The sequence below is a fragment of the Agelaius phoeniceus genome, chromosome 20 (genome assembly GCF_051311805.1).
Source record: "Agelaius phoeniceus isolate bAgePho1 chromosome 20, bAgePho1.hap1, whole genome shotgun sequence".
Lineage (NCBI taxonomy): Eukaryota > Metazoa > Chordata > Aves > Passeriformes > Icteridae > Agelaius > Agelaius phoeniceus.
Genome location: NC_135284.1, coordinates 4,391,781 through 4,417,868, shown reverse-complemented (window position 1 = coordinate 4,417,868; position 26,088 = coordinate 4,391,781). Strand labels below are relative to the sequence as shown.

General features: G+C 60.0%; 5 protein-coding genes and 2 non-coding genes across 13 annotated transcripts; 5 read left to right on the top strand and 2 right to left on the bottom strand.

The window, feature by feature from the left end:
- The first annotated feature begins 433 nt into the window (after positions 1–433).
- On the top strand, positions 434–2,197 carry LOC129129204 (adenine phosphoribosyltransferase-like). The gene is made up of 6 exons (XM_077188680.1): positions 434–868; positions 978–1,127; positions 1,234–1,327; positions 1,411–1,557; positions 1,642–1,737; positions 1,828–2,197. The coding sequence occupies exons 2-6, from the start codon at positions 1,005–1,007 to the stop codon at positions 1,953–1,955; spliced, it is 588 nt and encodes a 195-aa protein (XP_077044795.1). The 5' UTR covers positions 434–868; positions 978–1,004; the 3' UTR covers positions 1,956–2,197.
- RAB34 (RAB34, member RAS oncogene family) lies at positions 2,161–5,291 on the bottom strand. Of its 2 annotated transcripts, none has more exons than XM_077188678.1 (11): positions 5,220–5,291; positions 4,460–4,563; positions 4,286–4,377; positions 3,708–3,773; positions 3,427–3,528; positions 3,294–3,358; positions 3,165–3,216; positions 2,963–3,044; positions 2,793–2,883; positions 2,600–2,706; positions 2,161–2,509 (listed from the first exon to the last, which is right to left on the bottom strand). In XM_077188678.1, the coding sequence occupies exons 2-11, from the start codon at positions 4,511–4,513 to the stop codon at positions 2,240–2,242; spliced, it is 981 nt and encodes a 326-aa protein (XP_077044793.1). In that variant the 5' UTR covers positions 4,514–4,563; positions 5,220–5,291; the 3' UTR covers positions 2,161–2,239. The 2 variants fall into 2 exon arrangements, with proteins under 2 accessions (XP_077044793.1, XP_054502949.1); XM_054646974.2 differs by having other exon boundaries at positions 2,309–2,509; positions 2,596–2,706.
- A 256-nt stretch (positions 5,292–5,547) lies between these two features.
- On the top strand, positions 5,548–7,626 carry RPL23A (ribosomal protein L23a). Its single transcript, XM_054646826.2, has 5 exons — positions 5,548–5,701; positions 6,129–6,309; positions 6,542–6,718; positions 7,086–7,155; positions 7,565–7,626. The coding sequence occupies exons 1-5, from the start codon at positions 5,677–5,679 to the stop codon at positions 7,577–7,579; spliced, it is 468 nt and encodes a 155-aa protein (XP_054502801.1). The 5' UTR covers positions 5,548–5,676; the 3' UTR covers positions 7,580–7,626.
- LOC129129429 (small nucleolar RNA Z17) lies at positions 6,401–6,471 on the top strand. The gene has a single exon (XR_008535430.1). It is a non-coding gene; the product is annotated as a small nucleolar RNA Z17 (small nucleolar RNA).
- LOC129129441 (small nucleolar RNA SNORD42) lies at positions 6,952–7,017 on the top strand. Its single transcript, XR_008535442.2, has one exon. It is a non-coding gene; the product is annotated as a small nucleolar RNA SNORD42 (small nucleolar RNA).
- A 2,707-nt stretch (positions 7,627–10,333) lies between the features above and the next one.
- Positions 10,334–12,404, bottom strand: TLCD1 (TLC domain containing 1). The gene is made up of 4 exons (XM_054646905.2): positions 12,126–12,404; positions 11,902–11,984; positions 11,504–11,586; positions 10,334–11,099 (listed from the first exon to the last, which is right to left on the bottom strand). The coding sequence occupies exons 1-4, from the start codon at positions 12,320–12,322 to the stop codon at positions 10,704–10,706; spliced, it is 759 nt and encodes a 252-aa protein (XP_054502880.1). The 5' UTR covers positions 12,323–12,404; the 3' UTR covers positions 10,334–10,703.
- On the top strand, positions 10,748–24,303 carry NEK8 (NIMA related kinase 8). Of its 6 annotated transcripts, none has more exons than XM_077188708.1 (15): positions 10,748–10,887; positions 14,077–14,282; positions 15,224–15,456; positions 16,078–16,209; positions 16,382–16,590; positions 16,986–17,065; positions 17,334–17,515; positions 17,726–17,876; positions 18,984–19,060; positions 20,219–20,336; positions 20,635–20,785; positions 20,893–21,056; positions 21,274–21,432; positions 21,523–21,681; positions 23,234–24,303. In XM_077188708.1, exons 2-15 carry the CDS (start codon positions 14,147–14,149, stop codon positions 23,260–23,262), a joined length of 1,980 nt encoding a protein of 659 aa, XP_077044823.1. In that variant the 5' UTR covers positions 10,748–10,887; positions 14,077–14,146; the 3' UTR covers positions 23,263–24,303. The 6 variants fall into 6 exon arrangements, with proteins under 6 accessions (XP_077044823.1, XP_077044824.1, XP_077044822.1 ...); XM_077188709.1 differs by lacking the exon at positions 10,748–10,887 and adding an exon at positions 11,094–11,691; XM_077188707.1 differs by lacking the exon at positions 10,748–10,887 and adding an exon at positions 12,365–13,752.
- Positions 24,304–26,088: the final 1,785 nt, after the last annotated feature.

The window sequence follows — 26,088 nt, the reverse complement described above, 5'->3', positions numbered from 1 at the left end:
GGCATCCCTGCATCCCTGCGTCCCTGCATCCCTGCGTCCCTGCGTCCCTGCATCCCTGCGTCCCTGCATCCCTGCGTCCCTGCATCCCTGCATCCCTCCCTGAGGATGCTCTGTGCAGCCCCGGATCCCGGCCCACAGATGCTCCCCGCATCCCCTTCCCACGGTGCTCCCCACATCTGCACATCCCACCCCATGAGTGCGTGCTGCATCCCCATGTCCCATCCCAGGGACGCTCCCTGTGGCCCCACACCCCATGCCACGGATGTGCCTCCCACAGGACAGCCCAGAGCCCGGTGCCCAGCTGGGCTGGCTGCCCACACTGGCATTCCCAGAGCGCTGCCAGGGCTGTCCCTCCTGGCCAGCTCCTGCCCCCGGAGCCCATTGGCAGTCAGGACACAGCCCTGGCTCGCTGGGATGCTGTGGCAGCCAGTTCTCAGCAGGGCAGGACAGTGCCTGGACACCCCAACGGGGACGTGCGTGGCCTCAAAAAATCCCTGTGCTGTCCAAGACCACCAAAAGCTGCAGGAAATCCCCCTGATCATCACCCTGGCTGGCTGACCCCGACATCACAGGGTGCCACCCCAGTGTGCCACCCACGCTGGCACAGGCAGCTGGCGCTGGGGACACCCACATGGGCTGCAAACACCACAGCCCTGTTGGTTCCCAGCACAGCCCTGCCTGGCTGGGACAGCAGAGCCACTGGGAGACATCAGTGGCCCATGGGAAGGGTTCCTGCCTGGCTCTGTCCCAGTGTCCAGCTGGCTGAGGGTGCTGGCCCAGGGCCACAGGGGCTGCCCCCGCTCAGCTGTCGCTGTCTGTGACGCTCCTGTGACGGTCCTGCTCGGCTCAGCCCTTCCACCAGCACCAGGTATGGAGCCAGAACGGGAACCCTGGGCCCTGGGGTGCCACGTGTGGGTGTGGGTAGGGGGCACCAGGCCATGGGGAGGTGGGGAAGTCTCACCCCACTTTGTGCTCAGTGCTTGCAGCGCCTGCAGTCCCCACGCATGGACCTGTGCCACGTCCCTGCCACCCGGGAGAAGGGCTGGTACCTGGCACTGATGGCCCCCAACGTCAAAGGTCCCAACTATGCCTGGCTGGACCCCTCCCGGCTCTACTGCCACCCGCAAGTACCCAGTGCCCGGGGTGGGCTGCACCTCCAGGGGCTGCTGGGGCACCCAGCTGTGGGTGCCCACGGTGGGCTGCCCACACCCAGCCCCTCCACTCTCCCCCCAGGGCTTGCAGGACTGCCTGGCCGACCTGCTGCAGCCCTTCCAGGGAGATGCCATCGACATGGTGGCCGGCATCGACGCCATGGGCTTCATCCTGGGTGAGCAGGGCACGGCTCACAGGCGAGCGCAGGGTCTCTGTCCCTTGACCTGGGGGTCCTGACAGTGCTGTGCCCACCTGCAGGCGCTGCAGCCGCTGCCACCCTGCGGAAAGGCTTCCTGGCCATCCGCAAAGCCGGGCACCTGTGCGTGCAGACGGAGGCTCAGCCCTACAGCGACTACTCGGGCCGACAGAAACTGATGGAGCTCCGCACCGACGCCATCTCACCGGGTGAGCCAGGGGTGCTGCCCTCCTGGGGGGGGGGGGCTGCACGGTGGGCACGGGGCACTCATGCACAGCCTCTCCCCACTCCAGGTCTGCGCATCCTCCTGGTGGACCAGTGGGTTGAGACTGGGGGCACCATGAGAGCGGCCATCGAGCTGGTGGAGCGGCTGGGCGGGGTCGTGGCAGGTAGGAGAGGGTGCACCCATGGGTGCAGTGGGACCGCCGCTCCCACAGGCTGTGGTGGGCAGTGCTGAGCCCTCCCGTGTGTCCCCACAGGGGTCGCTGCCATCTGCATGGAGAACAGCGAGGGAGGGAAGTGGATCCAGGAGCGCTACAAGTGCTCCCACTGTGTCCCCCCCCGCCTGCAGCCCCGCTTCGACCAGCACCAGTTGGGCTGGGAGTGATGTGGGAGTGTCACCTCGTGTGTCCTCCTGAGAGAGACACATCCCCCCTGGCTCTACAGGACAGGGATGCTCCTCGGCGGAAAAGGAACTCGTCCTCAGTGGCAACCATCCATCCTCTGTTTGCCTGTGAGCCTGGGGGCTGCACCAGGGACAGGGAGACCCACAGCCAGCCCCAGCCCCCTGCCTCCAGCCCCACGCCTTTCTTACAAAGCATAAAAAAGATTTTATTAAGACAAAAGGGAGCCTGAGGACATCTCCTGCGAGCAGTACCTGGGTTTGCATAGCTACAGGAGCCACATGGGTGCTCCTGCCCGCCCCAGCCAGGGGTGCCCGGGCAGGCCAGGGGTGCCCAGGCAGACCAGGGGTGCCCAGGCAGACCAGGGGCCGGGAGGGGCTGGGGGTGGCAGGGACGTCTCCTCGGGGCCGGCCGGGGTCGCCCCTCTTTGGTCCAGAGGTGTGAGCACGGAGGGGGCTGGGGCTGTCCCCTCACTGGCAGCACTTGGGTTTCTTGCGGGGCGTTGACAGGTACAGGTCGCTCTCCTTGCTGCTGATCCCTGAGGGACAGAGGGAGGAGGCAGGGTGGGTGGGTGTGTGGGGGGACAAGGGGGACGCCCGGGCGGGGCTGGCCGGGGCTACTCACGCACGGTGTCGCCGATCCTGCGGGCGCCGCTGCCGCGCTCCAGCTCGGCCAGCACGCTGCTCTCAAAGGTCAGCGCCGCCACTCGGAAGAAGAAATCCCGCACGTTCTCCCCTGCCCCACGGGAAGAAGAGACCCCCTGAGTGTCCCCCGACCTGGCTGATGTGGGGTCTGCAGCCTCCCACCCAGCTGGGACTCACCAGTGAGTGAGGACACAGCCCAGTACTCTGCCTGCATCTCCTGGGCCACCTTGAGAGCGTCCTTCTCCATCAGGCTGTACTGTGCTGGGGTCTGCCAACCAGGCCGGGCACGGGTGGGTGACAGGGACAGCCAGGGCACGGTTTGCCCACAGGGAGGGGGACACACTCACGCTCAGATCCTTCTTGGAGCCCACCAGAAAGAGGATCACGTTGGATGGGTCGTTCTCCTTCAGGGCGTCAGCCAGCCACTGCCTGTGGAGCCACTGTCACTAGCTGGTGGCCAGCACTGCTCACACAGCACAGCAGCCCCACAGCCGCTCTCTGTCCCCCACTCTCATCCCTGGCCCCTCCTCTGGGCCATGTGTCACCTACCGTGTGTGCTCCAGGGACCCCACGTCGTTGACATCGAAGACAATCACGATGGCTGGGGAGGAAGGAGGGTGAGATGGGGACGGGGACAGGGACAGTGGGGTGGGCAGCTGGGCTGCAGGGGGAGCTCACCCTGTGCTCCCCGGTAGTAGGTGGAGGCGATGCACTTGAAACGCTCCTGGCCGGCCGTGTCCCACCTGGGGGAGCGTGGGAGGTGAGGGGGGCGTTGCAGGGGTGTGTGGGGAGGGGACTGGCACCTACTCACAGCTGCAGGCTGAAGGGCACCCCCAGCACCTCAAACCGCTCCATCTCGAAATCCACCCCGATGGTCGCCTTGTAGTTCTTATCAAAAGTGTCCTTGCAAAACCTGGGGGGGAGGCAGGGGGGTATCAACATCCCCTGACCCCGTGGGGACTCAGTGCCCCCCGCCCCGGGAGTGCCCAGCACCAGAGCTGGGCTCAGCCCAAGGTGCTGTTGTCCTTTGGGGGAGAGGGGTCACTTCCCCCCTCTCCATCCGCCTCCGAGCCTCCCCGGGGCTCCCGTTACCGATTGATCAGGCACGTCTTCCCCACCGAGAGGTCGCCCACCACGATGATCTTGGAGATCTTGAACCTACAGCGAGGGGGACGCGAGGCTCAGCAGGGTGGGAGGCATAGCCGGGCTGTCCCCGAGGGTTTTGGGCTGGTCCCATCCCATCCCCGCCCGGCCCCTCGTGTCCCCCGGTGTCCCCCCCGCTCCGCATCCCGGCCCTCCGCGGTTCATCCGGGACCCCCGTGCTCCCCCGCTGTCCCTTCGGTGTCCCCCGGTGTCCTCCCCGCGGTTCATCCCGGACCCCCGAGCTCCCCCGGTGTCCCCCCCGCTCCGTATCCCGGCCCCTCCGCGGTTCATCCCGCATCCCGGGTGTCCCCCCCGCCGCTCATCGCGGATCCCCGCTCCCGCCCCGCGCTCCCCCCGTGTCCCCCCCGCTCCGCATTCCAGCGCCGTGACGCAGGGCTCGGCACCGGGCAGCGCCGGCAGCCACGCGGCGCCCACGCCGGGGACCCCCGCCCGCGGCTGGCGGCACCGAGGGTCCCTTGTCACCCCCCGAGCCCGACAGCGGGGACCCCAAACCCCGCGGGACAGACCCCACGGTGCCCGTCCGCTGCTCCTGGCAGGCGCCGGCCACCGTGGGGTGGAAGGCGGGGCGGGTGTGCAGGGCGGCCTCCTTGCGAAAACACTGCGAGGGGACAAAGGGGGACAGCGGGGTGAGCACGGGGCTCGCCCGGGTCACCCCCGGGCTGGCGGGTCCCCCTGCTCACCGCGGGCAGGTCGGCGATGACCCTGTCCCTGCGGACCGGGGCCAGCACGTTCATGGTCCGTGGGTGGCCGGGGCAGCGGGGACGGGATGAGGGTCAGGCGGGGTCTGGGGACACAGAGAGCAAGGGGTGGTCATGTCCCCATGTCACAGTTGTCGCCGTGAACAGCATTGTGGATCATGGTTGTCGCCGTGTCCCCAGGTGGGGCTGTCCCCTTATCCCAACAGTGTCCACTTTTCCCTTGTCCCTGTGTCCTGATTCCCCACGTCACCAAGGATGGCTGTCCCCACATCCCTGCCACCTCGAGGTCCCTGCCTGTGGCTGTCCTCACACCCTGGGGCACAGCTGTCCCCGTGTCCCAGCCATCCCCACATCCCCAGTGTGCCACCCCAGGGTGTCACTGTCTCCCTGCCCCAGGCGTGGCTGTCCCACACCCGTGTCCCAGCTGTCCCCGTGTCCCGCCACCCTCACATTCCTGCACACCCGGGTACCACTGTCCCCGCGATCCATCCATCCATCCCTGTGTCCCAGCTGTCCCCACGGCCACCCCAGGGTATGGCTGTCCCTGCCCCGCAATCTGTCAGTCCCCAAATGCCACCCAGCCCCATCCCCGTGTCCCACCGCTCCCCATGTGTCCCCCCCGTCCCGCGTCCGCCGTGCACAGATCCCGCTGTCCCCTCGCCTCATCCCAGTCAAAGATCAAGCTCTCCCCGCCTCGTCCCTGTCCCCACGGCGAGGGAATGAAGCGGGCTGTCCCCGTTACCGCCAACCTCCCAGCGCCGGTAGCGGTGCTCGGTGCTTCACGCCCAGTCCCGGAGTAACCGGCGTCCTGGCCCCTCCCACGCCCCCGAACGGGGGCGTGGGAGGGGCCAGGACGCCGGTTACTCCGGGACTGGGCCATTGCGCTGCTACCACCGCGGCGGGACCCCGGTAATGCCCCGCCACCCAGGGGCTCACCCCGGTCCCGCACCGCCACGACGGCGGGGAGGGACAGCAGCGTGCCAGACTACAACTCCCATGACGCCCTACGGAGCGCGGGACAGCGTTGCGCGTGCGCGCAGGAGTCCGTTAGAGAGTACTACCACTACCGGCATGCTCCGAAGATGTCGTGAGAGTTGGGCCGGAGGGGTGGTGGCGATTCCCTTGCTCCCGCGAGATTTGGGGGTATAAGCCCGTGCTGCGCGGAGTAGGAGACCCCTTTCGGCTTCCGCCTGGCCAAGATGGCGCCCAAGGCGAAGAAGGAGGGTGAGGGCGCGGGGCGCCGGGTCCGCGTTGGGGTCCCCGGGTGGCGTGTGGGACCCCGCGGGGTGTTGGTGTATGTGGGTGGGAGCCGGGCTGAGCGAAGCGGGGAGTGACGCAGGGTTCCAGCGCTGTGTTCAGCGCGGGCACGTGGAGGTGGTGGGAGAGGCCTGCCGGGTTGTCTGAGGGAGGCGGGGGATGTTCCCATTTCGGTGCTAGGAATCCTGCGCGGGCACGGAATAAGTGCCTTTTCCCGCACGGAAACGGGAGACTTCTAACACAGTTGAGCGTTTTGGGGGCTCCTCTTGGTTGTATGAGTGAGCGCGGGCCGCTGGGTAAGGTGCTGCTCGCTGACCCGAGGAAGCCATGCCTGGCCGGAGAGCGCACCCCGACCCTGCAGATCCGTGTGGCGCTGACTGAGCTCTCCTCACAGCTGTGCCTCCGAAGACAGAGGCTAAGGCAAAGGCGCTGAAGGCCAAGAAGGCCGTCCTGAAGGGGGTTCACAGCCACAAGAAGAAGAAGATCCGCACGTCGCCCACATTCCGCAGGCCCAAGACGCTGCGGCTGCGGAGGCAGCCCAAATACCCCCGGAAGAGCGCCCCACGGAGAAACAAGTGCGTGTGCTGGGGGGTTCTGCCCTGCTGGGGGGTTTGGGAGGTGGGAGCAACCCCGTGAATGGGCTGCTGTGGGGACCTGGTGGTTTGGGATGCAGGTGATGATTTTATGCGACCAAAGCCTGAGAGTTTGTGATTATAACCTTAGGTGACTGATGCACCCCAGAAAAAGCCCCTGAAATTCAGAGGAGCACCTGCCAGTCCTCTGTTAATCATAGTACCTCTCTTGCAGGCTGGACCATTATGCCATTATCAAGTTCCCTCTGACCACAGAATCAGCGATGAAGAAGATTGAGGATAACAACACTCTGGTGTTCATCGTGGATGTCAAGGCAAACAAGCACCAGATCAAACAGGCTGTCAAGAAGCTGTATGATATCGATGTGGCCAAGGTCAACACGTTGATCAGGTGAGAATGGGGAGGAGAACAGGTCCCTGGTGGGTGTGAGGTGCTTCATTTTGGCAGAAAATGGGAATACATGTGTGAGATTCAGCAGATGTGGGACAAAGCTCCACGGCTAAGTGCAGCTTTGGACTGAGCACATCTTGGTGGAAGTGGGAAATGTTGGCAGAGCAGAGGGTTGGTTTCCTCAGGGAGCTCTTTGCCTCTTCAAGGAGCACTTCTGACACCCAGGGAGTCCTGTGCAAATGATGTAAACTTCAGTTTCACTGAGTAATGTGATGTTTCCAAAGGAACCACTGATGCACACGGGGGTTGCAGGAATGTGGAGCAGGGGGGAGTTGTCTCTGTCCTGATGCCTCCTGTTCCTCTCTAGGCCTGATGGAGAGAAGAAGGCTTACGTCCGACTGGCTCCTGATTATGATGCACTGGATGTGGCCAACAAGGTGAGATGTCTTTGAAACTTGGAAGCTTTTTTTGCACCTTGTCCCGTGTCTCCTCCACTGATTGTTCTTCCTGAGTTTCTTCATGAGGTACTCATGTGGTGGCACTTGTGTGGCCCTGTAGCCAGACAGGATCTGAGTGCTGAGGAGCCACGTTGTCAGTCAGTTCAGTCCCCAAGGTGATTGAGGTAGGCAGGAGGCAGAGGTGGTCCAGAGTGGAGTAGGGGAATGTACAGCACAAGGATCACTGTGGGATAAGTGTACAAAGTGGATGTGTGGAGCTCTTGGGCAGGTCTGGGAGGAGGAAGCCTTGGAGGACAGGAATCCTGGGGAGATGCAGTGATGTCTGTGGTGGAGGCTCTGCCTTTCTGCCACCATAACATCTGTTTTAACATCCTTTGCTTCTTTCCAGATTGGAATCATCTAAACTGCATCTGCTGAGGACTGTACAGACTAATAAACATTGTGACACCACTGAGGGCTCTTGTGTTTTGTGACAGCACAGCCCCTGTGAGAGAGAGAGGGCACCCAGCAAACTGCTGGGCCTTCACTTCTTTGAAGGGGCTCCTCCTTCCCTTCCTGGCAGTGGGTGGGCAGAGCTGACTGCTGCACCAGAGGGTTGTGCAGGGGCACTGCTGCCCTACTCAGAGGTGTCTGGGATCCTGTCAGCATGAGGTGACACCTAAATCTCAAATATCTCTACATTTACCCCCAGGCCTCCTGTGTCTTGCGTTTTCTTGCACAGGGTAATTGGGACGTGTTTGTGATCAGTGTTTTGTGTGTCCTTTGTCGCTTCCTTGTGGAGCAGAGCACGGGTGGCCACAACAAAAACCTGTCAGTGGCTCTGATGTGGCACAGGTGACCTGTCACACCATTTCCCCAGCGTATCAGCTCTCTGCTTATGCTGCAGGTTCACTTGGAACCCTCCTGCTAATCCAGCAGTGGAGGCTTTGTGGGTTTTTCTGGCACAGTCTCCACTCCATGTGCTTGCAGCATGTGAGTTTCCCTGTTGCTGTTCCTCACGGGGTTCACTGTCCTCAGGGTTGTTTCCAAATGCTGCTGTTCCTGCCTTTGCAACGTTTGGCTGTAAGTCTCTAGGTGAAACCAGATTTTAGAGTGTTTGGAGTCAGGACAACTGGAGCACTGGGTGAGCAGGGAGTGGGGGAGTTATGGAAAAGTCTGCAGGGTACTTGAGCTTAAGTACACACTTAGACTTGACTGAGAAAGATGATGAAAGCCCTGACCAAATATTGATTGGGGTAATTGGGCTCTTGAATGGTGGGACACCGAGTTCCTCCAGGCCTCTTGTGGAGGGTGGCAGATTCCCAGGACAGTGGGGGATGGAAAGCAGGAGCTGCTCTCAGGATTCAGGTGGAGCTTTGTGCTGGGCTGTGTGGCCCTGGCTTGACACTCCTCACTTGGGCTCGGGGGAGGTGGGCAGGAGGTGCTTCCTGCCTGCTGTAAGGGGTTAAAAACTGCCTGGAGGGAGGAGTGCTGCTTCCCTGGCACCACCAACCCAGCTTCTTCCCTGTGGATGCATAGCAGCAGGGTCCCCTGACCCCCAGGCCACCGGAAAGATGTGGGAGAAGTTGCCACTTTTGTAGCAAAGCTGCTGTCAGTGCTGGGCAAGGATTGGCTCTGGAGAGCCTGGATGTGCTGCAGCCAGAGGCTGTTAGGGATTCCACATCAGCATGACTTGCAGTCAGCCCTGCCTTAGTTCAGCTCAGCCCAGTGGTGCTGCCCTGGTACTTCACTTGCCTCTTGCTCCTGGCTGCCAGCCTGCCTGATCCACAGCTGCACTGCTGGGGGAGGCTCCTGCTGGAAACCAGGAGGGGAACAGTAGGGAGCTGCCACCTTTGGGAAGCTTTGTCATGCCTGGCCTTCCACACTGGTTTAAGGACAGCGGATGTGTGAACTGGTCTGAGCCTGTGACCTGCTGGGACAGAGCTGTGTCTGCTTCAAGTGGAGAGACAAGGGGGAATGTGCAGCAATAGGGGTGAGGGGAAGATTGATGTTTGAGCTTAGTTGTGATTGCAGATGCAGTCATTTCAACTGCAGAGGCCATGAGGCTTCAGCTGCAGCTGGAAGATGCACATATAGCTGTTGGGATGTGCTGCTGAGAGCAAGGCTGGGCCCTGCCAGGGCTGCTGAGCTCTGCTTTGAGCGAGGAGAGACAAGAAGCAGGTTTGGAGCTGGCACCGATCCCTGCCCACACTGTCCCAGCTATCACATCTCTGTTCCAGCTGCCAGGCTCTTCCTGGCACTGTGTCAGTGCACACCAGGGAGTCCCACCAGGATCCATCCACATCCTGTGGGGTGTTTCCCAGCTCTCTGGTGGAAAGGTGATCCCCCACTGCCTCCCCTTAACCACTGGCTCATTTCAGCTGCAATTTCTGTCTCTGCCTGAGCCAGGCAGGTGCTGGGGTGGGTGGGACACATCGTGCCCGGAGCAGAGGCTGGGCAGGAGTGCCTCTGAGCCCTGCTGCTAACACTGATCCTGGAGCTGTTAGCATCAGCAGGATGTGCCTCTCTGGTGCTCCACAGGACCGGCTGGGCCAGTTCTGGCCCCACTCTCCCAGGGAGCTGAACCCCCCTTCTGCTCTCACTGCTCTGGGAGAGCTGCTGGAACCATCCTGGTCCTGTGGCTGCAGGAGAGGGCCCAGCACGCTCACAGGGCTGCAGCTGCACTGCACCAGTGAAGACTGCTCCAGGGGGATGCAAGCATGCAATAATCTTCCAGGAAGAGCCCTTGGCCTCACATGGCTTTTCCATGCCAGCTCCACTTCACGTGGCTGCTGGGTGAGTCACACAGCCCAGCCAGGCTCCTCACCATCAGGCTGGAGACAGGCAGGTCAGGCACTGCCACAAGGCTCAGCACCTCTCCTGGTTCCCTTCAACTGTCCCCTGCACAGCCCTGGGTCTCTGGAAGAGCAGAGGAATGAGGAAGAAGAGGGGAACCCATCCACACAAGAAACAGAGTTGTGCTCAAGGCTCAACCAGGTCAGCAGGACCCAGCAGGCTGAAAGGTCCCTAGAACAAAGCCAGCAGCAGAAATGTGCCCTCTCCCTCCCTGAGAACTGCCAGCCCTCCTCTGGGAACGGGGCACATCCTTTCCCACAGCCCTGGCCCAGGGAGAGTCCCTGACTTGCTCTGCCCCATAGAAGAAGAGCCAGCCCAGGTGTGCTGCGGCAGCAGTAAATAGACTGATTTTAATGCACATTACACCCAACATCACCACGGGAGGGACTCCTCCCCTCCCTCACAACCCTTCCAGGCATCAGCTGCAAAGCACAGCCACCCCTGGCCCTCCAGCTGCCTGCAGGGAAGCTGGCTTGGGCTGCTTCTCCATCGGCCGTGCCTCTGGCTTCAGCAGCATCCCCGCAGCTCGGCGAAGCTGTCGGGCTGGTCCAGCAGGGAAGCGCTTTTAGGCAGCAGAGCGGGTGAAGGCAGGGCCTGGGGCCAGGGAGAAAGCCCTAAGGCACATCAGAGCAGCTTTGGAGAGCCCAAAACTTCCAGGAGCCGGAGGCCGGGTCCCCCTCGGCGCGCACGTTTCAGTCTATCAGAAACTTCTCACCGTCTACATCTCTCCCTGCAGAGCCCTTGCGCAGGGAGGGGAAAAAATCGGAGCGGAGGAGGCGGGAGAAGTACATGAGGATCATGGCATCAAGCAGCAGGAGGTTGGCAGTGAGGAAGGCACCCTGGCCCTGCAGCTCCACGTGGCGGAGGAAGTAGCAGGTGAGGTAAGCCTGGGGAGCCAGGCGGAAGGCGAAGTACACCACCAGGTTGATGTATTTGTTGGCCTCGTAGAGCGCCGGGGAAGGCACGTTGCTCATCTTCAGCAGCATGCGCACCGTGAGGAAGATGTTGCTCACCTCCACCAGCAGCAGCAGCACCGCTGCCACCAGGAAGCGGCCTGTGATGATGAGCGAGACGAAGGCAGAGATGGCCTGGGACACACACACACACACACAGAGAACAGGGTCAGCTCGCCTTGCCCTGGGGAAAGCGAGTCCTTCCCTGCCCTCAGTGAGAGCACACAGTTTTCCCTACCCAGCGGTCCCAGCAGGCACCTGAGCTTAGAGAAAACCAGTCTGGAAAGCCAGATCCCCCAGGACCAGTTACACCTCCCTGTGCTGGGATGAGCCTCCAACTCTTCCCCCTCCCAGCTCCCAGCCTGTCTGGCTCCAGGCACTCGGAGCCGATGCTGGCAGGCGTCCTGCTCTCGCCTTGTTGGTGCAGAGCCTACCTGGCAGCCAGGGTGAGGCAGACACAAGGGCTCCAGCTTGCCCATGAAACCTGGGTGGGCTGAGCCCTGGGGTGTGTGTTAGCCCCCCATGCTGGCCATACTCACCATGGCATGGTGCACCAGGTACTCCCAAGATGAGCGGGACTGATGGTTGAAGATGATGTCAAGGGTATCGTGGATGAAGTAGCCTGTGGGATGAAGGAGAGCATTCAGGTCTGGCTTGTGCACTGTGACCCACTGTGGAAAGGAGGAGCAGCGAGGAGGAGGAGAAGGGTGGTGTGACTGTTCTTCAGGTACCTCCACCCCGTCTGGGTATGGAGAGACGGCCATTCCCTGGGGGTTGGCAGCCTGTGGGCTCCACGCTGTGATTAAGGCAGGAAGCATGGAGCTGCCCAGCCCTTGAGCCAGTGGCTCGTCCCGAGCCAGCATACCAGGCAAAGCTGAGCAGGGAGTGGGCAAGTCCGGCGGGGTGGCTGCGGCCACTGCCCTGCCTGGCTCCTTACCTGAGGAAAAGCAGACCAGCAGGTGCCCTGAGACGCTGTAGCCGTCCTGGATGTCGGAGAGCAGCTCCGGAGAGTGCCAGAGGCTGGGAGTGAGGAGAGGAGGAAGGGGGTCAGCCTAGGCTCCGGGACGGTGAACACGGGGACCCCCTACCCCCTGCCCACTCCCCAGGAGTGCCCAGTTGGCAGCGTGTGCACCGTGCCCGCCGCTCCCCGCGCTGCCCTACCTGAAGAGGGCCCATAGCCCGGCCAGCACGGAGTGTGCGAAAGAGACGAGGAGATTCCTCCAGCGCCAGACGCGGCCGGGACGGCTCCTTACGGCGGCGGGCTGTGGCACGGCCAGGGCCAAGCGGCGCAGTGCCGCGAAGATCGCCACGCTGCCGCCCACCAGCGCCGCCGAGGCCGCCCGCCAGCCCGGGCCCATCGCGCCCAGTCCGGCGGCGCGCGGCCGCGGCGGGCGGGCCCGCGGGGCCACGCCCCATGCCGACCACACCTTCGTTCCGGCCACGCCCCCCGCATGCGCCAGCGGGGCCACGCCTTCCCATTGGACACTCCCCCCGCGCTGGCCGCGCCTCCCGCGCGCGCGCCTACGCGGGGTTGGCTGCCGCTGAGGGGGCGTGGCTGCGGTTTTCATTGATAAGCGGCGCATTGGCCACGCCCCCCGGCCGTGTGTGTGTGTGCGCGCACGTGTGCGGAGCGTGGCGCGGGCGTGGCGCACCTGGGCAGGTGTGCGGGGCCCGCAGGTGTGCGGAGCTGCTCGGCGTGTTCCAGCTGAGCGGGCGCGGGATTGCACTGTGCGCCAGACACCGCGCGTGTGGCCCTCAGATACCGCCCGTCTGTCCTGGGCAGCGCGGGAGGGTGCGAGCAGCCTGTGCCTGGCAGACGTTGCACATCTGTGCCGGGCCCTGCACATCTGCCACAGTGGTGCACAGCTGGCGCGGGCCTCGCACATCTGTTCTGCGCCCTGTGTGTGTCCCCGGCACGGTGTGGCTGTCGCCGGGGGTTGCGGCGCATTGTGTCGGGGGAGGATGCCCGAGAAAACATTTGGAAAAGTAGTGGGAGCAGCCACAAACGCTCGCCTCAAGACATGGCAGGGGGGCTGCGGTACTAAAAGATGTCCCCTAATACCAGGCTGCAGTAGGCTGAGGCCGAAAACGCGGCACCGAAACGCGGCGGGGTGCTGATTCCTGCGTGGGGGTCCTGCCCCATCGCTGCCCCACGCTGCAGGGCGCCGGCTTGCGCCAGTGGGGCTGACCCCCTCCCCGGTGAGCCGGGCTGGCTGTCGCTAGATGGCAGCAGGGCCACGTGGCAGTGCCACCACTGCCACTCTGTCACTGTCCCTACTCCAGGACAGAGGCCACAACTCCTGGGTGTAGGGCAGGACCCGCTTCCACGCTATGGCCGCCATCACGGCCGGCCTCGGGGGTGCTCGTGGTCCTGGAGGGTCTAAAGCAGGTCTGGGGGGCCATGTAGGGGACTCGTGCCCCTTGTGCTGGCCCCGCAGCAGCGCAGCCCCCGCAGTGGGTGCCCCTCCAGGCTCGGGGCTGGAGGCTGCTGGGGACACCGCCACTCTATGGGGGTGCGGGGGTCCTGCTGGCAGTGTGGGCGGGCAGCCCAGCGCACCGCAAACCTCTCTCTCCGGTCTCTCTCTTTCAGACCCAAGAGGGTCTGGCTCCCAGTGGCACTGGGGTGTCACCCAAGCGGGGGTGGCGTTAACCCCCGACCGAACCACGGAGCCCCCGTACACAGCGGCGTGGTTTGTCCGCCCGCGGCCGCCGTAGTAGCGCGGAAGTGTCTCCATGGAGACGGGAGGAGTCGGGCCCAGGGATGGAGAAATACGAGCGGATCCGGGTGGTGGGGAGAGGGGCCTTCGGGTGAGGGGGCGCCGGGGGTGGGCGATGGGGACGGCTACAGTCTTTCTGCCTCCGGGCGGGAGGCCTTTGAGCTGCATCCCCGTGGCAGCGAAGCGCTTGTGGCCACGGCAATGCGGGGTCGGCCGGGGTGTGGCACCTGGAGGGACACGGCACAAAGTGCGTGACACCCCGGGGGGACGTGGCACAAAGTGTATGACACCCCGGGGCGCGGGGACTGCGGGCGACCTGTGCCACCCCAGGGTGATGGCCAGGCCCTTTGCTGTGTCCCCCTCCCCGCGCTGAGTCCCTGTCCCTGTCCCTGCAGCATCGTGCACCTGTGCCTGCGCAAGGCCGACCAGAAGCTGGTGATCCTGAAGCAGATCCCGGTGGAGCAGATGAGCAAGGATGAGCGGCTGGCAGCGCAGAACGAGTGCCAGGTCCTCAAGCTGCTCAGCCACCCCAACGTCATCGAGTACTACGAGAACTTCCTGGAGGACAAGGCGCTCATGATCGCCATGGAATATGCCCCAGGTGGGCCCTGCTGTTCCCCTACAGTGCCTGTAGCTGCTCCCTTGGCAGGTCCAGGGCAGGCCAAGCACTTGGCTCTCTTTGGGTCAAGCACCTTGTGCTCCTTGTAACAATCCTGGGCTTTGCATCCCCTGGAGTCCAAGCCTGTCTCTCTTGAGGAGACATTTTTGTAGAAGAGTATCTGCGGTTCTTGATGAACAACAAATTGACCATGAGCCGAGTGACCAAGCATTGATGCAGGTTGTGGAGTCACCATCCTTGAAGATACTCAAAAGATTCTGGTCCTGGACAAGCTCAGTGGCTCTCCTTGAGCAGTGACCTCACAAGGTCCCTTCCAGCCTCAGCCACTCCATGATTATATGCCTTACACCTGCTAACCATATCCAAAACAAGGAGATTTCAAACCCCTCTGTCCCTGATCAGCATGCTACCATCTGCCCTGGCTCAGGTTTCAGGCACATTTCCCTGTGTCAACCCTGTTGGCCCCACATATCTGACAAGATTTCCTGTGGACTTTCAGATGAAATCAGCATTTGCATGAAGGTTTGCTAAAATCTGTATGTGAGCCCTGAGTCTGGACCTCCCCTTCCCGACAGGGGCCTCTCTGTGCCACGTGGCCTCTTGGACTGCAAGAATTCTCCTCTGCAGAACAGGCTGATCTTGTTCTGCCATGGAGGTTTATGTCCTCTTCCAAGAGCTGTAATTTTAGTGTTTCTTTTCCTGCTTTTGATAATGTGTAAATGATAACTTCTCTCTGCCTGTTTCTTCCTCCCACCAACTGCGCTGCCATTGTTTAGGAGCATTGGAGGATGTGCTGCATATCCCACCAGGATGTGTTTATCCCACATGCTTGCCTTGTTACGATGCCAAAATGGCAAAATCCCCCCAGTTTTAGGCCAGGTTTGTGCTGTCCTGTGCCCACAGCCCTTTGTTGCTCCTTGCAGGGGGCACTCTGGCAGAGTTCATCCACAAGCGCTGTAATTCCTTGCTGGATGAGGACACCATCCTGCACTTCTTTGTGCAGATCCTCCTGGCCCTGCACCACGTGCACACCAAGCAGATCCTGCACCGTGACCTGAAGACCCAGAACATCCTCCTGGACAAGCACCGCATGATCGTCAAGATCGGAGACTTTGGCATCTCCAAAATCTTGAGCAGCAAGAGCAAAGCCTACACGGTGAGTGGCAGGGCAGCTTCTCACCCCATGGCAGCAGGCTGGGAACTCTGGATTTGGTTCACAACCATCTCTGGGAAGTGGCTTTAGGCAGTGCTGCTTTGTTCCTTGGCTGATATCTTCATGCCTGAGTTTGCTGTCGCTCTGTGGGTTGCAGAAAAGTAAAAGGTGGGAGAGGATGAGGTGTCTGAGCCCACTGGTGAGGGCAGGCAGGGTGGCTCCTGCTGGGGGTGGTGTTTGCAGACTCGTCTGACACATCCTTAGCAAATAAATTCCTGCCTGTGCACTCCCATCCTGCCTTAATCTCCTTTCTCTGCTTGACATTTAGTGTCTTTCCCCACCTGGGCTAATCTGACCAGACGTTTGTATCACGCTCGGCGCTCTGGGCTCAGATTCTCTCAAGTGGTTAGAAGCAAAATTAGAGGCAATCACTGTATGTGTCACTGGAAAGGCAAATCCTCTTGTTTTTCACTGAGATTTTCAGGCAGCTGTTGATGCCGAGGGAACAAAAGCCCAGCTCTGTGGAGCTTTGGTGGTGTTCCAGCCAGCTCTGCACCAATCCTCCCTCTTTCCACCTCTCTGCCCCAGTCTCACTGCACTGTGGTAAATTTTTGTCTCTTGTAGGTGGTGGGAACTCCGTGCTACATCTCCCCAGAGCTCTGTGAAGGGAAGCCTTACAACCAGAAGAGTGACATCTGGGCCCTGGGCTGTGTGCTCTACGAGCTCGCCAGCCTCAAGAGGGCTTTCGAAGCTGCGGTAAGAGCCATGCGGTTTACACGTAGCACAGGGAGCCGTGGCCTCTCACAGAGGTGAAAATGTGTGCCGGGATCACTTCTCTGTGAAGGCAGAGGGCAGTGCTGAGAGCTCTTTCCTCCTTGGCCTCGCCCCTGACTGCCCAGCCACTGTTTGCCTGTTGTTTTCTCTCCAGAACCTTCCTGCCTTAGTGCTGAAGATCATGAGCGGGACGTTTGCCCCGATCTCAGATCGATACAGCCCCGACCTGCGCCAGCTCATCCTCAGCATGCTCAACCTGGATCCTTCCAAACGGCCCCAGCTGAATGAGATCATGGCCCAGGCCATCTGCATCCGGCCCCTCCTGAACCTCTACACAGACGTGGGCAGCGTCAAAATGAGGAGGCAAGTGACACTGCCACCTCAGTGTCCCTTGGGAGGGGCTGCCACAGCCCACAGCATGGCTGACCAGCTCACTGCCTCCTTTCTGAGCTCCAAAGGGAGCATTTTCCCCATGCAGCTCTGCTATGCTGCCTAACATGCAGCTGCTGCTGGCTGAGCTTGGCCCAGGGGCTCAGAGCCAGGCAGGTGCCATGGCAGGTGTGGGTTTGTCATCACAGTGACAGCAAACAGAGAGTGGTGAGCACAGGGGGAAGTGAGCTGGTGCCAGCTTCCCTCTCTCAGGTTGTTTAAAGCAGTGCTGGGAGTGCTTCCACCCGTGGCTTCTGCTGTAGCTCTGCCCAGACATTCTGTGATCCAGAGCTCTGCAGGACATTAAAGGCTGGATTTTGGTTTGGCAGGCCTGAAAAACCCTTGGCTCCAGTGCCCACAGTGACCCACAGCCGGACAGAGGGACGTGCAAGCAGTGCCAGGCAGAGAGGTGAGTTCGGGCATGGTGTGTTCAACTCAGCTCCATTTGGAAGGACCCTTTCCTTTGGATGACACAAGTCAGAGAGGCACTAAGGGTTCTGGAGAGAGGAACTTTAGAAATATCACCTTCACTGTGCTCTGGAGGAGCCCTGCAGCCCCTTGGACCAGCACAGGTCTGGCTCTGGCAGCTCTGCAGGCACCCAGACTGGCTGGTGCTGTCACTTTTCCTGTGGGAGGAGAGTCAGGATCCACATGAATGATTTCTCTGTGCCCCACAGGTGTCCGACGTGGTTCAGCCAGGACAGGAATCCCCCCTCCCCTGTCATCCATCTACACGTGGGGCAGTGGGATCACCACCCCTCTGCGCCTGCCCATGCTGAACACTGAGGTGGTGCAGGTCTCTGCTGGCAGGACACAGAAGGCTGGGGTCACCAAATCTGGGAGGCTCATCCTCTGGGAGGTAAGTGACAGGGAAGCTGGGGCAGGAGTGGCTGTGGAGCCTTGGATGTGTGATTTCTGTGAAAAAGGCATTTCTGCTCACTCACAGACCCTGGCACTGCCTCCTCCAGGGCTGCAGTCCCAGCCAGGGTGTGGGTAATGCTGATAAGCCTGTGGGAAAGGGTTCATCAGTGTTCTCCAACCCAGCTCTTCCGTGGTTTCTCTCCATCAGGCTCCTCCCATGGGTGCTGCTGGGGGTCCTTCTCTCCCAGGAGCCACTGAGCAGCTCCAGCCTCAGTTCGTGTCCCGCTTTCTGGAGGGCCAGTCTGGAGTGACCATCAAACACGTGTCCTGTGGTGATCTTTTCACAGCCTGCCTCACGGGTGAGCTGCTGCCTCCTTCCTCCACCTGTCTGGGTCCCAGAACCCCCTAGAACCCAGTGGGAGTGCCTGGGGAATCTGCTCAGAGAGGAACCAGAAAGATGCTCTGGGCTGGGGTGACTCAGAGGCCTCTGTGGCCTCTCATGTAGCATCAGGTGGGAGTCAGAAAAGGCAGACATGGTCCTCCTGTGATGCCACACTGGTCAACTTGGTCCCAAACTGTCTGGTGTGGGGAGGGCCACAAACAGTTGGACTTAGGTGATCTTAAAGGTCTAAATTATTCTATGATTCTTTGAAACCTCCTGTGCTTGTTGTCCTGGTTGCATTGGTGTCACCTGAAACCAGAACTGAGAGAGGGGACTGCAGTGTGAGGAGAATCTCTGTCACGTACTCTGTGAGTGTGACATGGGCACATGCAGTGACCAGCAATGACTGGTGTCACAGTGAGGAGTCAGCATGAGCTGCTGCAGGGCTGGTTATCCTCAAAGTGCAGGAAACCAGGGTTTGAAGCCCCCTCAGAGCAGCCCAGGAAGTGTTCTGGGTGGAAGTGGAGCACACACACCCGTCCAAGGCCATGTTTGTGGAGCAAAACCCTCCCAGTGGTCCTGTGGAAGCTCTGTTTGTTCTTCTGGGGGTCAGGGCAGCAGACAACAGATACACAGTGGGCAAACTCCATGGGCATGTTTATCCTACCACCCATGGAGTTTCCTGCCACCCCTCCACTGGGCAGCTGCTCAGGGACTGCCTCTGTGACTTTAACACCTTGACAGACCCTGGGGTTCTCAACTCCTGCCTACACAGCTGCAGCAATGTTATCTCAGTGCTCTTATCACTGCTGTTTGCTTGTCGAGCCATTGCAGCACAGTGAGGCTGCAGCTCCCTGAAAGCTCCTGCAGCTCCCTGAAAGCTCCTGCAGCTCTCTGGAAGCTCCTGCAGCTCCCTGGAAGCTCTCTGAAGGCTTTGTGACCCCTGCAGCTCGTTCTGAGTCAGAGTGGGTCCGATGTCCTGGGAGCCATGGCCACCCCTCGGCTGTGTCACCTCGCAGGGCCTCACGTGTGCCTTGCAGGGCCTCCCATGTGCCACTGACAGGGCTCCTTTCTGCTCCTGCAGACAGAGGGATAATCATGACCTTTGGCAGCGGCAGCAATGGCTGTTTGGGGCATGGAAACTTCACGGATGTGAGCCAGGTTGGTGGAGAGGGTGCTGGGCGTGCTGCTCCCCCAGGGTAAAGGATGGATCGTGGCTCCTGCACCACGTGAGGGGGCTCATCCCAGCTCCAGGGATGTGCATCCCGGGCATGCTCTGGCATCTGACCCCCTCCCCCTCCTCCTCCCTGTCACTGCGGGTTTTAAAAGACCCAACCTGCCTTTCTCTTTCTCTCCCCCCCCTACACAATGATCCCTTTGAGCGTGGGGGAAGTCAAGAGCTGCCTTGTGGTTGCTGTTGGCAGGCTCCCAGCTTGGAGCCTGCCTCCAATCACACACCTGCCTGCTTCACTCTTGGCCTGCAGCTGCCAGGGTTCACTGAGAAAAGTTATTTTTCAAAGGAGCCAGTATTTAAAGAAGAGCTGTGTGTTTCCGATTGGCTCGGAGCACTGGGGCTGAGGGCTCATTGCTCCCTTCCAGTTTCTTCCTCGCCTGCCCTCGGATGTGGCAGCAGCCCATGGCTCCCAGCCGAGCCTGGGGACTGGTGCCATTTGTCACTGTGGTCAGCTGGCCCGTTTGTTCCTGCTCCTCCCAGAGCTGAGCTGCTCCCTGCTTATGGCTGGGGAGGGGAGACCAGTTGGAAGCAGCAGCCAGATCCCAACAAACGGTGCTTTTCACTCAAGGATGATAATGAGTATGAGGCGAGGTGTCAGATCTAACAGCAGGTCACAGCAGGGGCCGGGTGAAATGTGGAGATCCTGGTCCCTCCACCCCTTAATGAATCTGAGCCGTTAACTCACAGCTCCTCTGAGCCAACACATCCTGCACCAAGCCCCTGCCTGCTCAGAGCAGGCGTTCACAGCCCCTGGCACTCCCCACATGGGCAGGGGGGCGAATCCCAACCCTTGCTGAACCTCTTCCCTCTCCAAACTCTCATGCTGGCTGCTTTCTTCCGCCCCAGAGATGTTTGCATTATCTTCTGTGCTGCGTGCACGTAGTCTCTTATCCCTTTGAAGACTGTTTGGAACAAAAAAAAAAAAAAAAAAAAAAAAAAAAAAGAAATTTCTCTGTTGTTTGTGTTGGATGAAAACTGGGATGCTGCCAGCGCTGTGTTGAGTCTGGGGGGCCGGGTGGGAGGGATGGGAGCAGCCGGGCAGGCTGGGAGGTCTGGGCTGACGGCTGCTGCTCTTCCCCTGCCAGCCCAAGATTGTGGAGGCCCTGCTGGGCTACGAGATGGTGCAGGTGGCCTGTGGTGCATCTCACGTCCTGGCGGTCTCCAACGAACGGGAAGTGTTTGCCTGGGGCAGGGGGGATAACGGTAAGAGAAGTCTGTTTTGCAGAACAGGGCTTGTGCCTGTTCCCACTCCCTTTGCTGGCCCTGCTTGCCCACAGTCCCCTCCAGATGTGCCAGGGTGGGTGGCTGTGGAAGAGCAGCAGCTGTTTTGTTGCATACCAGGGTCCCTGTGCTTTGGCTTTGCTTCTTTCTGGGATCCCAGGCTGGGCTTTTGCTGCTTTCTGGGATCCCAGGCTGGGCTCTTGCAGCAGCTGTGTCAGTGCTGCTCTCAGTGGGGCTGTGTGTTGCCATCAGCTGTTCCCTGCTCTGTTCCTCCTACCAGGTCGGCTTGGGCTGGGCACCCTGGAGTGCCACAACTGCCCCCAGCAGGTCACAGTCCCTCCAGAGCACGAGGCTCAGAGGGTCATCTGTGGCATCGATTCCTCCATGGTCCTCACAGTGAAGAACCAGATTCTTGCTTGTGGGAGCAACAGGTAAGAGGGGTGAGGGTCCACATTTTACCCTCCTGGGCCTGTCTTTGTTGTGACCAAGGGGCTCCAGAAGACATCCCTGTGTGATCCTAGAGATTTTCCCTGTGCAGGTGTAACAAGCTGGGCCTAGACCGGATCAGCTCAGCAGAGGAGCCTTCCCCAGAGGACCAGGTGGAGGAGGCCACTGTGTTTGTATGTGCTCAGTCAGCCCCCTTGAACCAAGAGCCCATTGTGTGTGCTGACATTGGTACTGCACATTCAGCTGCTGTCACAGGTGAGGGTGTGTGCCCACATTCTGAGAGGGGGGACATCTGCATTTTCCCTGTCTTCCTTCTGCCTGTTTCCCTTGGGCAGTCTCTCTAAGGAGACACCCTGCTCCCAATGTTGAAGCTCTGTGGAGCAGAATGCTCAATCTGGAGACAGCAAAGAGCTTCTGGGGTTTCAGTGTGTCCCAAGTGACACCCAGTTTTGTCTCTCCTCTCTGCTGTCAGCTTCTGGCCACTGTTACACCTTTGGCAGCAACCAGCACGGGCAGCTGGGCACCAACTCCTGCCGCAACAGCCGTGTGCCCCACCTGGTTGTGGGGCTGGAGACGATGAAGGTCACTGTGGTGGCTTGTGGAGATGCCTTCACTGTGGCCATTGGAGCAGGTGAGGCTGAAGCCCTCATGTCCTGGGCTGCAGCAGGGCCTGGCTGTGGCCAAGGCAGGTGTGCAGTGAGGTGTTTATATCCCTCTGCAGACGGCGAGGTGTGCACGTGGGGGAAAGGAGCCAGGGGACGTCTGGGCAGGAAGGATGAGGAAACAGGAGTGCCAAGGCCAGTGCAGCTGGAGGAGACACATCCATACCTGGTGACCTCTGTTGCCTGCTGCCACGGGAACACACTGCTGGCAGTAAAGCGTGAGTAAAGGCTTTGTGCCTGTGATTCCTGCCATGAGGACCCAGCCATACACAATGCCTTGTGACCAGAGCTGTGCTGAGTAACCCTGGCATGTAACCTCACTGTTATTCTAGTCCTTCTTGAGCTGTAGATGAATAGAAATAACTTCAAGCCCAAAATAATTCCCCTGCTGCTCTTCAACTCTGTGACACTGCCTCTCCCACTGGGCAAGGGGAGCAAAGGGATGGCAGAGGCTGTCTGGTGCACTCCCAGACAGGTAGGCTGGCCAAGCTACTGTGCCAGCGGTCCACTGAGTATTCAAAAAGAGCAGCTCTCTAATTGATGCTGCTGAAATAGAAGCTGAGATTTGAGGCGTCATTTTGGCTGCTGCCTTGCCATTGTGGTTTGGAAAAGATAGCAATGGTTTTGTGGTTCCTCTCTGCTCGGGCCAAAGGCAGCATCGTGGCTGGGTTAAAACGTGCCCATGGCGTGACCTGCCCTTCCTGCCTGGATGTACAACGGGAGCCTGGCCCAGACTGCTGCAGGGGCCTTTCTTCCTCCTGTGCTGGGCTGATGATGGCCTCAGCCTGGGCTGAGGGATTCCAGCCCCAGCCCACTTCAAGGAGGCTAATTACAGCCCTGAGGGGAGGAGGCCCGGCTGACAGCCCCAGAATCAGCCCTGGCTCTGTTCCTCCCCTGCAAGTGCCCAGCTCTCATGTGATGTGTGCTGCCACGTGAAGGGGATGGGGAATGGCCGAGTCCCCAGGCTCGGGAACAAGTAGGGCATTTGTCATGGCAGTAAAAGGGTTTTGTCTCTGCAGGAAGACAGCAGGCTGCTCTCTCCTTCCGCTGCTCGAGTCACCCTGCACTCTGTGGCAGCTGGTTTGTGGGCTCCCACCTGCAGCACTGTCTTGCAGTGTGTAGCCCCACTGCTGTCCCTCTGCCCAAAACCTTGTCCTGTCCCAGTACCAGGAGTGCAAACTCAGCGGTGTGAGGGCAGCAGCCTTGCCTGCCCCAGCATCCCTCAGCAACCAGCTTGCAAAAAAGCACTAAGAGCTCTGTAAAGAGCTGAGATTTGGGCTTTCACACAGCTCAATCTGCCTGGAAATTTCTCCAGCGAGAACACGGGATCTGGTGACACATGTGATGTCATTGCTGCTGTGATCTGGCCCGGGAGGGTGCTGGCACAGGCAAACTGCACTCTACCTTTGGGGTGGCTGTTCTGCTCCTCCCATGGGGCCAACTCCACTTTTGACTGGCTTGGGCTGCTGCCCAGGTTATCATGAGCTCCTGCTGCTCCCTTCTCTCAATCCCACTGCAAACAGAATAACTGGGAGAAGCCAGGCTGGAGAGGAGGAGAGCACAAACCTCAAGAGACCGCATTCTGTCCTGCTGGGCGTTGCCTTGTTTGTGCCACTGCTGAGATCTTGCAGTGGCTTCCTGTAGGGAAGAGGACAGGGATTTTGGTGCCCATCTGTGGGATATCAGGCTTGTGTGGGGCAGAACACTTATTCTAGCTTCATCAAGGTGTGGCTTCCAGCTAAATCTTGATTTTTACTCTTTTTGTTTCAGCTGTTGTGGAGGAATCGCCTTCCCAGTGAGTGACAGCAGCCACATCCTGCTCTTCCTGCTGCCCACGGTGGCCTGGCTCAGACACACTGCAGGCTCCAGAGCTCCTCAGCTGCACTCTGAAGGCAGCAGTCTGGAAACAGAGAGCTCCTAACGATGGTTCCCAAGGAACCAGAGCTGGTCTCACTTATTGAATTGTCACTGTGAACCTCCAGTGCCTAAGAGTCACTGCCCTGGACATGCCCTGGTGCTGCCTTCAGGTGATCACACCGTGGCTCTTCCCCTCCCTGCTGGAAGTGCCTGTGTGGAAGAGTGAGGAGCACAGAGGTTGTTTTCCTCCGTGGAAACTGTTTCTGGTTACAAAGCCCAGGCTGACAGCTCAGTGTCTGAGAGAGCTGTCAGCCTTTGCACAGCAGCGTCTGGAGTCAGGGCCCCAGGCGCTGTGCTGGGTGACTAAATGCAAACCTCTTTGCTAATTAGAGAAGTCTGTCCTTTCCCATCCCCCCCTAAAACGTTTCACCCATTTATTGAGCACACTTTGGAGGGTCCTGCCTGCACGGCTGGCCGAGCTCTGCACGAGCAGCCTCCCTGTGCTGCACAGCTCTCCCCAAATGCTGCCTGGAGCTTTCCAATTACAGCCTCCCCTGGCCCCAGGAGCTCGCTGGAGGATCCTCCAGCTGACATTTGTCCTCAGGCTCCTCAGTCCTGCTGCTGACCAGCTCACTGGCTCCCAGCTGAGCTAGGGAAGGCAGCAAAACACAGCCAGTGATTGTCAGTACTTGGAAGTTTTTTAACCCAGTTTTGTCCAGGGAGCTGATGAGGTTTCACCAGGGGTCTTTGCAGGCAGTAGTGTGTTATGGACAGGAGTCACGTTTTTTGTCTCCAGAAGGGTCGTTTCCTTTCCTTTATTTTTTTCCTCTTCTTTTCTTTTTTTAACTTACATTTGCCCTGGGCCATTTTTTGATGAGCTTCTGTCTCTGATCTGTCTGACATTGCAAATGCTCTTGCCTTTCACATCCATCTTTGTGCTGTTGCCAATCTGTTGTGTATAAAGTCAGTGCTTTCATAAGCTGGCTGAGATGAAATCTCTCTAATTATTTTTGTGATTCTTTCCTGTTTTCAATGAGGGAAACCTCGACGGGCTCTGGTAAAAGCCAACTGATCCCTCTGTCATGTGGAAGGTAATGAATTTCTGCAGCTCTCCTGCCCATCCTTCCCTCCCCTCCCCGGCTCCAGCTGGGGAAGGGAGCAGGTCCCGTCCAGCCGGGAGAGGCGTGTGCAGCCCTGGCTGCAGACACAGCTTCCCTCCCTGTTTGGCTCCTGGCAGGGTGGGTGCATGGGTTTTCCCCTGCCTTTTTTGTTTCTTGTGGAGCTGCCTTTTCAGGCAGTTACACCCTGCTATCCCAGGAAGCCGACTGGAATTCAAAGGTTCTGCCAGTCCTTTGGCACTTTCCTGTGCTGCAGGTTACAGAGCGCGCTGTCGGGGAAGGTGCTTTCCCTTCCCAGACCAACCTGGGCACCAGGGTGGTTGCAGGGCTGGGTTCAATAGCCTCAAAGCCTCTCTGAGCCACTGCCTCTCCTCCCTGTGTGGAGCTGGCAGCAGCTCCAGCTCCTTCCAGCATCAGATTTCTCTTGCCTGTGTTGTGCAGAGCTCTCAGGGCTCCCCTCGCCCCACACCAAGGAAGGGGCTGGTGCTCCTCCTGCAGCCTGGGCAGGGCTGAGGGCAGGGAGGACAGAGGTCCAACACCCTTTGTCTTGTCAGTAGTGTCACCAAAATGCCACTGCTTCAGGAGCCAAGCTGTCCCTGCTCTAGCTGGGCTGCCAAATCCAGGGGTGCGGCCCCCCCACCTGCCTCCTATCAGTGCACTGGTGTTAGGTGAATGATTTTATGGCTTAATGACACCTCTGCACTGCAGTGCTGGCACTGGAGGTGTCACCAGTTTGAATATTAGGATCCTTTGCTCCAGACTGGGGAAACCAGTGTGGACCAGTGCCCTTTGTGCTGGGCCAGGGGCTCTGGGGAGGGCTGGAGCCTTCGGGATTTCACAGCCTGGGCTCTCCACACAGGAGTTCAGCTGTGAAGCCCAGCGAGATCATTTGAATAATTTAATACCGGGCTGTGACCAAGCCTAGCGAGAGGGTAAAGGAAACAAAGAGGCCCCCAGCCCCGAGCAACAAAAGCTCCTGGAACGACAAGCCGAGGCATGTCCGTGCTGCCGGAGGCAGAGCGCAGCCCGGGCAAATAGGCCACTTGCATTCCTCACGTCTGCTGCTTTGTTTCCCTGCAGAAGCTCCCGGTGAAATCTGCAGGTCTCGGGGCTTCTCCCTTTATCCTTCTTTTTGTTCCTGTGCTGTGTGGAGCTGGTGGTGGATCGGTGTCCCCGCGGCTCTTCCTGCTGGGGAAAGGCAGGGCCGGAGGGGAGCGGGAAGGGGAGGGGATGCGGGGTGAGGCTGCCTGGTCCCCGCTCGCTCGTGCATCCTGGTGCGGTCCCCTCTGGCCATTGTCACCCACGGAAAGGCTGTCCCTGTTCCAAATAAGATCCTGCTGACTCGGGGCCATGACTGTAGCAGGAAACTGCTCGCTGATCCCGCAGCTGATTTATTTTGATTCCGGCACCTCTGTCGAGGCCGTATCCTCATTCCCACGAGGCTTAGGCAGGAGGTGCGGCTGCTGTCCCTCTGTCCGTCTGCCCGGATCCCTTACCCCTGCCCTCCCTGGGCACGAGGCCCCGGCAGCCGCGAGAGGAGAGGACTCTCCCCACTCCCTTCCCTTCGGCGAAAGGCTCCACCTTGACTTGTTTAGAAGCCGGAGCGTCGGTTTTCTGTCCCTCCAGTTTGAGTTAAATAGAAGGCGGAGG